The 12231-nt window shown below is 32.3% G+C and overlaps 1 protein-coding gene across 6 annotated transcripts in view; it reads right to left on the reverse strand.

The window, feature by feature from the left end:
• Positions 1-1779: 1779 nt before the first annotated feature.
• QKI (QKI, KH domain containing RNA binding) overlaps positions 1780-12231 on the reverse strand; it is a 123009-nt gene continuing 112557 nt past the window's right edge. For 4 of the 6 annotated variants that reach the window (XM_063307733.1, XM_063307726.1, XM_063307709.1 and 1 more), the window contains 2 exons: positions 10056-10130; positions 1780-5760 (listed from right to left, as the gene is read on the reverse strand). In XM_063307733.1, the coding sequence (XP_063163803.1) occupies positions 5744-5760; positions 10056-10130 (92 nt within the window). In that variant the 3' untranslated portion in view covers positions 1780-5743. Of the gene's footprint in view, positions 5761-10055; positions 10889-12231 lie in introns of all 6 variants that reach the window. The other 2 variants (XR_010068244.1, XR_010068242.1) reach the window with 1 other exon arrangement.

Consider the following 12231-nt stretch of genomic DNA (forward strand, 5'->3'; position numbering starts at 1 on the left):
GGTCTGTAGATGATTCCGTTACATGATTCTTGAGTGGCTGACCATTCTCAATTAGTATTTCCATCAGAAATGATTCCAGTGGTCCCCTAATAGGCTGAAAAATGTGATTTGCAAATGTAAGCCTAAAGTACTATTACTGCTGCTAAATATTTGAAGTCCTAGTGATATTAGTTGCAGCAAAACAAATGGTCTTGTGGCTTCCTAAAGAGTGATACTGGCAATTTATTACTTGATCAAATGAAATTAGTTTACTTACATTCCACTTTACTAGCAAAATCACAGTCTAAATACAATTGTAACTTTAGTGTTAATTTAGCTGAACCATAATCATGTTCAGATTTTAACTGAAAAGAACTCTGCTATCCCACGAAACCTAAGCATCACCCACACTGTTCCTGCAAGATTCTAATGCTTAGAACATGTGGGAAATGATATGGGGAAAAGGGAATCAGAGAAAACTACACCTCATCATCCTCCAGTGAGAATTCTCTGCTGGATCCTTGCTCTGAATGGAAGGGCTAGATAAAAGTTCTAATATTTAGAATACTGATGTATAGTGTCTGACTTCTTTAAGCTGCACATTATGGCTGTTTTTCAAAATGAAAAGTACTGTTATGAAAAAACATATCCTTTATATTATATTCACTCTAGCTACAGCAAGATTTTTATAGCTTGTTTTGTTTTCAATCTATCTTCATCTCAGGAAAGATCTGTTTTCCTCCAAAAGGATTAACTGTTAGAAACTAAGCTAGTTATGTTAAAAATGTGAAAGTTTAATGTTACACTTGTTGACTCATAATCCTATAACCTCAGATAATTATCAACCTAATTAACTACATAATTAAACTGCCATCTCATCAAACCATGTGTGACACTGACTGGTGGTATGAAAAGTTATCATGAAACATGTAATTTTTTCCCAGCCTTACAAGGTTAAAAGGGTCTTAGGTAATTTTAGGTATAAGCAATTGTCAACTGCTTCTCATTCTACATGCGTAAAAAATACTATTTGACCACTGCAACATTTGGTTTCTTCCTCTGTATCAAAAACATAAGGAGTGGTGGCTATATAAAATATACCTAATTTTCAGTATTAGATACTGGTTAATCCATGCTGGCTATAATTTCAGAAACCTATGCATGCATGCATGCATGCATGCTGCTAATGGATATTAAATGTTCCTATTACATTTTATCCTGCAATATTGAATAAGGCACATTGCTATTATACATTGTTAGGAAACAAGCTTGAATATTCTGGACATTTAACTAGAATTCATTTAGATTTCAATAATTTCTCTTTTATTATATTATTCAAAGCTGGTAAAACCCTATGTTTAAATCTATTCTATTCCAGACTCTTCTAATATATGGTGAATTTTAGTTTATGCTGCATAGTATTAAGGAAATAGTTTTTTCAATGTATTACATATTTTAATGGGAAGAGAAACTGATTCACATGCCACTGTGTTCACAAAATCTTATTTTTCTTAAAAATGAAAAAATTGACTTCATTTTTTTAAAAAAACAACAATATCCATATTGTGCTTCTAATAGCACAATTTTATGCATGTCTATTCAGAATTAAGCCTTATTAATATGACATAAATGGATATAAGTTTACTGCCTAAATTATCTGAAGTATTTCATAGAAAGGAATGTTTTAAACAAATGCTCTTCCATATAAATAGGTCTCCCAGAAACATATTAAATCTAATTTGAAAACAGATGAATTGGCCATGTTAGCCACGTTTTATCAACTGTTCTCTACTCATGAACAACTTGTAGAACAATTTATTACAACAGACTTCTGCAAGCAATTATCCCCATGGATAAGCATACAAAATAAAGTTAGACTTTTTTTAAAGATGGATACTTAATATACTTTTTGAGGTAATTAGAAAATGTCCTACTTTGACTTTAAGTAATTTTGACCTGTACTATGGTGGCATTTAAGCATTACAAACCATAGATATTAAAAAAGAAACGTTCAGCCCGAGAAGCAGCGAACCCACAATTTTAAAACTGTTTATTAAGAAACAGTCTACTTTAAGACAATTTAATTACCTGAGACTTGTCATTTGAAGACTGCTTCAAATCACCTTTAGGATCACAATGCAATTGGGAGAAATAAGGATTCTGCTAAGTTAATGGTCTGTTTCTTGCTTTAGATACGTTCAGAAATGTGTACAATAACACTGTTTAGATACTGAAGATACTGAACTATCATTTTAATCAGAGCATTCACATCAAACCGAATGTTATGTATCATAAAGGTTCAACAAAGAATCAAACTGGTTTCTTTGGGCACGTATTATATACCAATATATTGGTATCTTTGCCCCTTTTACTGTGAGATGACAGTGATTATTTTAGAAAAGGAGATTGTGGAATTAGTAATGCAGATGCTGAAAGGCGAGTGGCAAGGCTCTACAAGAAGATTACCCGCAAATATGCTACTTGTTCCCCACTCTACTGGCACTTACCCACAAGGTAAAATTCCAGAATGACCAAAGCCAATTCAATAGTAGTGTGCAGAATGTCAGCCAAACAAACAACATAGAACAAGTCACGTGTTATCTGTGGTCACGTTCTTCAGGGTTAGTCCAAGAACTGAGAACTTACATTCTTCTGTCTTTCCTTGTTTATTCAATTAAACATGTAATGGTTAATAAACTGACATAGTCCAAAGTTAGTAGGTTGGTATTATAACATTTATTAAAATAATGCTATGGGTTAATAGAAACAGCAAAGAACCAAAGAATTAAAATGCAAGCTATGTAAAAACCCAACTAAAACCCAAATGTTTAATGTATTCAATCCAGTAGCTAACTAAAAGCCTAAGAAAGACAACACTCCCAATATAATAATAAAGTACTGCAAAACAATTAGCAATTTTCAGTTATCAAAATTGTGGGTTTTGCATTTTTGTATCCTTTTCTCAATCTGGAAAAAAATTATTCTGAATGTTATATAACATACATATAAAACAAGATAGAAAAATACATTATAAACTTGTAACAATGGCTGTAAATACATTATCTTACATGTTTCTCATAGGCAATAGGTTGGTTATGTTACATACATAGCATCAAACTAAGATAAAAGAATAGACAAATACATGTCATCTGTACGGTTACATACAAGCGACACTCCCATATACCCACTCTAAAAATTACATAATACTGTCAGAAAAAAGACTTAAACTACATATTTTAAGAAAGAAAAATTCAATAAAGAATGATAATACTGAGAACCAAGGCATTCAGAGATTCAAAAGTCATGCTTTAAGTTGATCCAAAGTGTTATCAACCAAGGTTTCAAACTTTTTTTTTTCAGAACAAACATTACTTTTAGAAGTCACACTTCTCCCAAGAAGAGACCTCTGATCAGCATCTAAAAATGTCCAGGTTTATCACAGTTGAGATGAAACTGGATCAAATACTGGTAACATTATAGCAATTCTCTCTCCAAAATGTTTGAGTGTCGCAAGTTTATTCAACCAAACAAAAATCAAAATGGCACAGCATATACCAAAAGTAAAACCAAATTAAAAAACAACAAAAATGTTATGTAACAGGAAGACAAAGCCAGTGGCAGAAAAGGAAAGCTAGCTGAGTACAAAAAGATGAATGTTTATTGCATAGTAAATAAACTGATACTTGTTTCCAGGTGAGACACAATGTTGATAAAGTCACCATGCAGATGCTTAAAAAATAAGCCCTCTTACCTAACTTACTATTGACCTTTGATTTGGAAACTGTGAAGGTTTTTAGGAGAATAAGCTGACACAATGTAAAGGGCAAGGTATCACCTGATCTTTGCCAATTTGTTTCAAAGCCATTACCATGTTGATACTTGCTCATTAATTTTATACTTCACGTTTGTGCGTAAAGTGTTAATTAATACTAATTCAGCTACACGAACTTCTTTTAAAAATTCAAACTGAACCACAGCTGGATTTTCCAAGATGGTACATTGGTATATCCTCCTTTAATGGAAAGCGCAACCAGTAGTTAACATTCATCAAGTAGAAGTTTCATGAAAATTATGCAAATCTACACTCTACTTGGCATTGTAGATAAAACACCCAGAACTTATAACATGCTCAATCTTAATGTTTGGTTTAGTCATGGACAAAATTATATGAGAGCAAGTTTAAGTTCTCTTGTAGTTTCCTGCATCTATCTCAATCAGAAAAAAAGAAAACCAGTCTCTAAATAATAATAAAAAAAACCCCAAACACTTGCTACTCTATAACTATTGTAATCTTATAATTTGATTTAGAATGAAACTGCATCGTAGAACCCTTTGGTTTAAGGCTGAGCAAGTATTATAAAAATATATTGTCTACAATTGAAGAGGGAACATGTTACAAAAATATTGTGGTTGGCTGTTGGTGGAACAATTCTATTTCACAGTTTAGGATCTGGCAAAGTTGCATCATGCTGTGGCAAAAACCAGGTAATTTTAATAGTCAACTCATCTGTCTTTCCTCACAGCTTCTTTTCACATACTGGGCGACTGAGTGGCATGCATTAACTTGCTGTCTTAGGGAGGAGCTGATAATACGACACACCTGACTAAATGACCATGAAGAAAATAAGGCACTTTCTTTTCTTTATACTTATTCCAATACTTAAAAAATAAAAAAGAAAGACAAAAAGGCTCTTTTGGTCTTTTGTTTCTCGACAACCACCAGAAAAAATCATTTAATGAAATAAAGGGTTTCTTTGTTCTTTTTTCTTTTTTATAACACTTGAAAGTATAAAATGCTACATTTCCAAAAATATATATTTCTTCTGCACCAGCACCCTTGTATAGTAAAAGTATCTACTTTTTTTTTCAATTTGTTTCAATGCACTACACTTTATCTACAATTTCATTACATGTATACAGCAAATAGGCAAGCATGGCTTTTATATCCTTATGAATTTACTCCATACAGGGAGGCTTAAAAAAATATTTGAACAGTTTGCCCAGTAATGTGACACATAATGCATGTACCTTGTACTCATGTAATTTTTAAAAGGAAGTTGATGTATAGTAAAAGAACTGTATCTCAGCATTAGCTTCGATAGTGTTGCTGTCTTTTTATGCATTGATGTGGTTCAAAAATTCAGTAACCTATCTTTCATGGCACTTTTTTTTCCTTAAAAACACCCAATTTGGCAGGTAATATAAAAAAGGCTGCATCTTCTGCCCTTTGAGGGCATTGGTAGTGACTACACTGCATGTCAAATTTTGAATACTTTTAGGAATCCCTTCACCAATGACATCCCTGACCAAAGGTTCATGCATGATGCATCATCACACAGTACATTCAAAGAGAGCTTTGACTTCTTTATGAGAAGAGAAAGATTCCTAGAAGTCTCACAGTAACTGCCTCTGACATCAGGGAGTTAAGGGACATCTGCTTCCATCTCTTAAACGAGGCCCTTCTTACCATTTTTAGGGTGGGACACTAAAAGATGATCAGTGCGGAGGGATGAATTGGACCTTATTGCTTTACTACTATTCAGTGCAGGTTCTAGAACCACTTTCACCCAAACAGGGAAAAAAAGCTGAGTTGGAGGACAACAAATTCTTTGTCTTTTTGTTAGATGGTAAGACGAACGGACAAATGCCTCAGCTCGCTGCACTGAAGACAGACAAGCAAAGGCGATTACCAGTTAACTGATCAGCAGGCAGGCATGGTCAGGTCATCATTGGGTGAAGAGTTCAGAGGTCAGAAGGTCATAGGTTAGTTGCCGGTGGCGGCTGGGTGGTTAGGAACAAAAAAACAAAAAACAAAAAAACAAAAAAAGAAAGAAAGATAGAGAAGAGATTAGTTTCAGCTAGTGACGGCTTAATGACAACATGAAAACTAATCACAACTAATAAAAACAAGCATGTTTAATTCTGACATACTGCTTGACACCATCTACAGAATGCAATAAAAATCATGACAGCCTTGTATCATGATTTGAACATATGAAGGAGAAGCCCAGTCCCACAAAACTGGTTAACAAGGAAAAATAGAAATAAAAATATAACTAATGGTTAGTAGCAGTCAATGGAAGAAACAAAACAAAACAAAACAAAACAAAATGATGAACGATTTCTGGAACCTGATAAAAGAATTGAGAACAGTCAGTGCACCATATCAGTATCTGACTGCTATTAAGCATTAGTATTCTCCCATGTGCAAGCAATCAAAGCAACTAGTAATGATGAATGTGATTATTAATAACTGACTGTTAAAAGAAATGAATCTAAGAAATTTGATTTGTCATTTGGTTTCACAAACTACGGGCCAAACAAGTTTTTTGTTCAATAAATTTTATTGCTTTTCAATGATTCTATTTACAAACAACACTGAACTTCTTGGCTTCATGATACAAAGCAATACTAAATTGAAGTCTAGAAGAGTAGGCATCGTTCATGGGAAACAGGAAAAGGCCAAATGTTCTAGCCAGCTTTTTCCTTTTTAAAAAAAAAACTATTTTACACATATAGGACACTAAGAAAATGCACTTGTATGTAAACACTGTAAAAGTCCTGCCATTTAAAATTCTATACTTAAAATGCTCTAGTTACATCAAAAATAGAGGAAATCTAATTGATACTAATAAGGCATTTTAAAAACTACAAACAGCTCTTTTTTCAAAGCTAATACTTTGCAAATACAATAAAATTTGACATTTCATATACATTCCTGCTTTATATTTTTATATTTTAAAAGAAGCCACCTGTAAATACTATTTTCTTTTCCAAAACACACAAATATTACAATAAAACATAAAAAAAGTTCTCAAGTGGAAAGTTATCATTCCCATTTTTCTTGAGCTGTTTCTTCTTAAATGTCTCTTTCTCATTCTCCTTCAACAACTTGGTCCACTTTACAGTAGTACAAATTTTAAGACTCATTCAACAGCTTTATTATCTCTAATAAATTCTGAGGTTTGATAAGAATATTTGTACTGTTGCCATTGACTAAAGCAGAGGAGATGAAAGTGAGAAAGGTGTTCAGTGCAAAGTCAGATTTGTGCCATTTCTTAAAATGAAATTCAGTAGGTGCAATGTTCACAGATAACACACTTTTAAAGGCCGTACATCATGGGTGACTTTAAATTACTTCTATGGCCTATCATTTAGGCTACAGTTCATGAACTCTAAAACCATTACTGTTGTAACTTAAATGATACCTTATTTTCCCTGATTTTTTTAAAAAAATGCTGAGAAGTGGGGTTTAAGTTAAAAATATTGTAAAAAAAAAAACTTATAATTAATAAATATTTAATGTGGCACTATTTCACCACCATAAAAATGTGTATTAGATATCCAGAATCTTAAAGCGTTCTTGGTACTTATTACAATTTGGATTAATATGGTATTGCAATTTGTAGATATAAATTATGTGACAATTGGCTTTGAGAAAAAACACTTACTGTTATGGTTTCAGCACTGCCATTTCTTGTATATGTAATCAATGAAAGCTATACCAGTACACCTGTGATACATCCTCTGCCAAGTCCCTGACCATCTACAGTACACACAGGTTTGTCAAGTGTGCAACACCATTTACAGTTTATTACAATTAAATCAGTCAGTCTCTCTGTTACATAAATTCAGTTTTGTATTATTTATGTGGCGGGGCTTTAGGAGAAATTCAGTATGTGATCTCTTTAATTCTAATCTCAGAGAATGAATACTGACAAGTTGGGAGCTCTTGCTTTAAACACAATGCTTACATATAAGCCAGCATTTAAGAATAAAATCTTCTTTAATGAAACAATACAATAATAGGACACTCCTTTTAAAATCTCAGTTAACCACAGATCAAATTAATGCATACTCTAGCTTCAGTTAACTTCTCATAGTTTTTCTTATGAACAGAAAGTGGTTCGGTTTACTGACATTGAATTTTAACTAATACTGAAACTGGACAATTAGGCAGACGTATGTGAAGCTACTGTATACAATGTCCAGTAATGTTAGTACAATGGAATTTTCAACTTGTTTGTATACAACAAATTAAACCTGAATGGGGCACCAAATGACAGAGATAAAAATGTATTAATGACAAAAAAAAACGGTATAGTATTTACTGTTTTACAGTATTATCTACAATTCAAAATGAAAAAAACAAAGACCACCTTAGAGTTTGATGGAATCTGGAATTATTTATCATGTTCACTAATGTCATTTGTTTCTGAATCACATACCATCATTAGCAAAACCAATTATTAGGGAAAAAAGGTCACCATATTATATACAATGGTATCTATAACTAAGATGTACTTTGGGACTTTCTATTACTAAAAGCATATGCTACATGCTCTCAGATATTCCCAAAATAAAAATATAAAGCTTAATAAAATACCTGCAAATTATTTTCAACAAATCTCCCCCAAACCTATAAAACATTGTTCCTAATGGCTGCCAACTCTAGATACAATCAAAAGAAGGTCATAAACTCAATTATCACCCAAACTTCAAAGCCTTCCAGCTTCAAAAAATCAAAAGCAAGTTGAGTGTCTGGCCCAGTACTCTCCAGCACATTTCTTTCAATGAGCAGTGAAATGTGATTATTTCTTCCCATTCCACTTGATACATCTGTCCTGTTTCCATCATCTCTAGATATCCACATGCGACCATATTTTGCAAAATAGGAGAATCAAGTAATGTGGGCTTATATGCACAATTTTGTTCACATTGAAAAACACACTCACATGTGGCATCCAAGAAGAAAGGAAGTAGGAATGCATGATCTTGCTCCCTCATTATTTGTACAAAAGATATTTTTCACAGAAGTGAATATTCATGACAGTGATTCAATACAGTGTTTTTTTTCCCCCCCAGAAAAGAAAAATACTTTGAAAATACAGTATGGCATTTCTGAAATGCTCCAGAAATTACCTATCTGATTTGGAATGTTTCTAACAATGAGCTTCTATGGTATGAGCTCAAGAATTGGTTGAAAGTAAAAGCATTGGTATTTATTTAGGATTTATTTAGGATCCATTTTGGAATAAAACATCTATTATCTGAATTTATTTTAGTGCGATATTAAAAATGTACTCCAAGAATTAATATTTTGAACTCTAATCTGATTTGTACTTTAGACAGCACAACCTAAATTAATCCCCACAATACCTTTGTGAGGTAAGGAAGGTATACTGATATCACAACTGAGTTGCCAGATTCAGAAACCAAAATAATACCACAGTTGGAAGAAATGTTCCTGAACACGGTCACACTGCTTTCAGTAGTAAACTCAATGTCAATAAACCGAGAAGTCACTTCTCACAAGAAAATTAAATCATTCAAAGGCCTACGAATTTACAAGGAATGTAAATTGCATAATATAAAGGAGAAAATGAAGATTTATTTTCCCTTCAATAACCAAGCCAAACAAGGTTCTGGCTTTGCTAACTAAAATATCAGAATTGTAGTAGTAGGTTTAAGAAATGAATTTTAGCTGTAAATGAGAAAACTAATGCCATGTTTTAATCCTAGAAGCTAGGAAAACATAAACTCAAACTTGAGATGTATCATTTTTACTCTCTTTGTTAAATTCAGAGGTTTTAGGTCAAGTGGCACAAACAATTTGTCAACAGAGAGGAAACTAAATCTTCAGCTTTCTCCTATAAATGATACATATAGCATTTATTTCTACCTTATTAAGCACTCATCCATTCATTTTATTTTGCAACACCAATCTGATATATCTTAAATTAATTAAGAGTCCCACAGGAAGAGAAACTACCGATATAACAGTAAGATGAGGCCTACTTAAATTAAATCATAGTGCTTACAAAGGAAGTTATAACTTTGTATACTGAATACACCGAAGTTATCTTGTGTGTATATGTATGTATGTGTGTATAGATTTTTGACAGAAAGGGTACAGTAGTTTTAAATTGCCAGAAAAGTGTTATATTCACTTCAATTTAATATAAGACATCAATAATAAGGTCAAAATAGAATTTGGTTAACCAGTTGTGGTGTTGCAAATTTCCATGTACACTCAAAGCATTTCTTATAAGCAAGAACTGCAGAACTAAACTAACCTCTGTCTGCGGTCACAATCCTTTGGTAAGGATGGACACGCATATCGTGCCTTCGAACTTTAGTAGCCACCGCACCTAGTTAAATTGCAATTACCAAGACAGTTAGAAAACATTTGAAAAAACATTAACAGCAGGCTTATCAAAATGGATTTAAAATGATCACTTTCTTAAAATACCATTTAAAGAAAGCAACAAGTTAAGGCACAGTAGTTTCAAATTTTAACCTTAATATATGGATTATATCTGTGCAGATTAATATTGCATTTATTTTAAACATCCAGGCCCTAACCTGCATTATCCATTCATTTATAAACTTGATTACAGTATTTCATGAAATCTACTAGACCCAAACACAATTGAGCTTTACTAGTCACTTATTCACTGAAGTGCCTTCCTTGCAGCAGGACTATCTTAAATAATGCCATTTTTAATACTGAAGGTTCTTTGCTAATTTTAAAACAACTTCCAGTTTTTACCATTAAAAAAAAAATATAACACAATTCCTCAAGCCTACAGACTGTGTTTTAAAAACTAAGTCAATAACTGTGAACTGCAATGAATTAGGTGATTAGTAAAGCAAATAGTACAGAATACATAGCAGTCAGTATACTACCATACACTCATAAATCACAGCTAGTTTGCCATAGCACAGGCTACATCAAATTAATAGCATTTTTATTTCTATGTGCAAAAAAGTGCAAGTAAGTCACTGACTGCTAGGCTACATTTTTTTTCAAGGCTGCTGAAAACTAAACATTTGTTAAAAGTCAGCTCTGATGAGGTTCAGTTAAGACCATTCTTGAATTCTTAGCCTTTCGTTGGGAAAGCCATACCTAAAGATAAAAGGGAATTAAATATTAGTCAACTAAGATTTGATGCTGTCAATCCTTCCCTTAAATTTATTTACTAACCTTCCCTTAAATTATTTACACATTTTTTCCTAAATCACTTTTCTAGAAACTTTTAAAATCCTAGTATTTTACCAAAAATATCAGTAAATTAGGGCTTTACAAATTGTTTGAAATAGCTTTTTTTTTTTACAATGTGTGGGGAGGGGGCACAAACAAAGCACCTGTTCTCAAATAATTAAAGCAGACTCACTGGGAAAAAAATGAAGTGGTTGTGCATGCATATGCATGCAAAGATAGCTGAGAACAGCTTATGAACTTAAAAAGAGATGCAGCTACTTTAACGATTAGAATAGATTAGGTTCTTACACAATGAAAAGAAAGTCTTTCAAATAATTTGCATAGCCTTACTGGCATTCACTGCTAAAAATGAAGAGGCATATTTCCATAATAATACTTTTTAACACTGTGGCATTTTAGATTCAACATTTGTTAATACATAGTTTATTAGACTTATGCTTAATTTTCACAATACAGCAGGAACTACTATATGGTATTTACTTTAGTGATCAGTTCTCCATGTTGCAAGCATAGCCTTGACTTTGATATTATGTAGTAAAAAACAAGTATATTCTCCACATTCAAGCAATGTATCACCTATTTCAGATTTAATTAATCTTAACTTCATCACATAGGTAATAGAGCGTAAATTAAAATGAATATTATCACATAATTCTAAACTTTAAATTAGTAAATCTTTAGTGAGGGTGAACTTAGCTGAAAATGATCAGCTATAAACTAATACTATATATAAAACTATATTATTTTTAAGTAACGATAGGTGCCATAGACACCTACTATCACACAGAATGACAGGATGCAGAAACATTTTTTAAATTATGAGATCATGTATTATCCTTTTTAAAATCCATAACTATGAATACTTCCAACAGTCTATCCTTAAAACTTAATTAACAATTATGTTTGATGGTGTATTATGAATATCTATGGAAATACTACATTCATGTTATTCATATACACATGCTGGTCCAAATGAAGTAATGTGAAAAGATGCATTTATCGGTGATTACAAATGTATCTATACAAGCTAAAGTTCCTGAAAATACTATCATCTTGAAAGACTTGAAAAGGAAATAAAAATGTGAGAGAGCAGAAAAATATAGTTCCCCTGTCTTCACAATATTATTAATTGTAATTAATTTAAGATAACAGCTGTTTTATATAAAAAGAAGTATGTTGTGAATTACAGTAAAAGTATTGGTATTACATAAGCACTTTTAAATACAGTGAAATCTAAAGCAAAAACC

Source organism: Candoia aspera, chromosome 1 (genome assembly GCF_035149785.1).
Source record: "Candoia aspera isolate rCanAsp1 chromosome 1, rCanAsp1.hap2, whole genome shotgun sequence".
Taxonomy (NCBI): Eukaryota; Metazoa; Chordata; class Lepidosauria; order Squamata; family Boidae; genus Candoia; species Candoia aspera.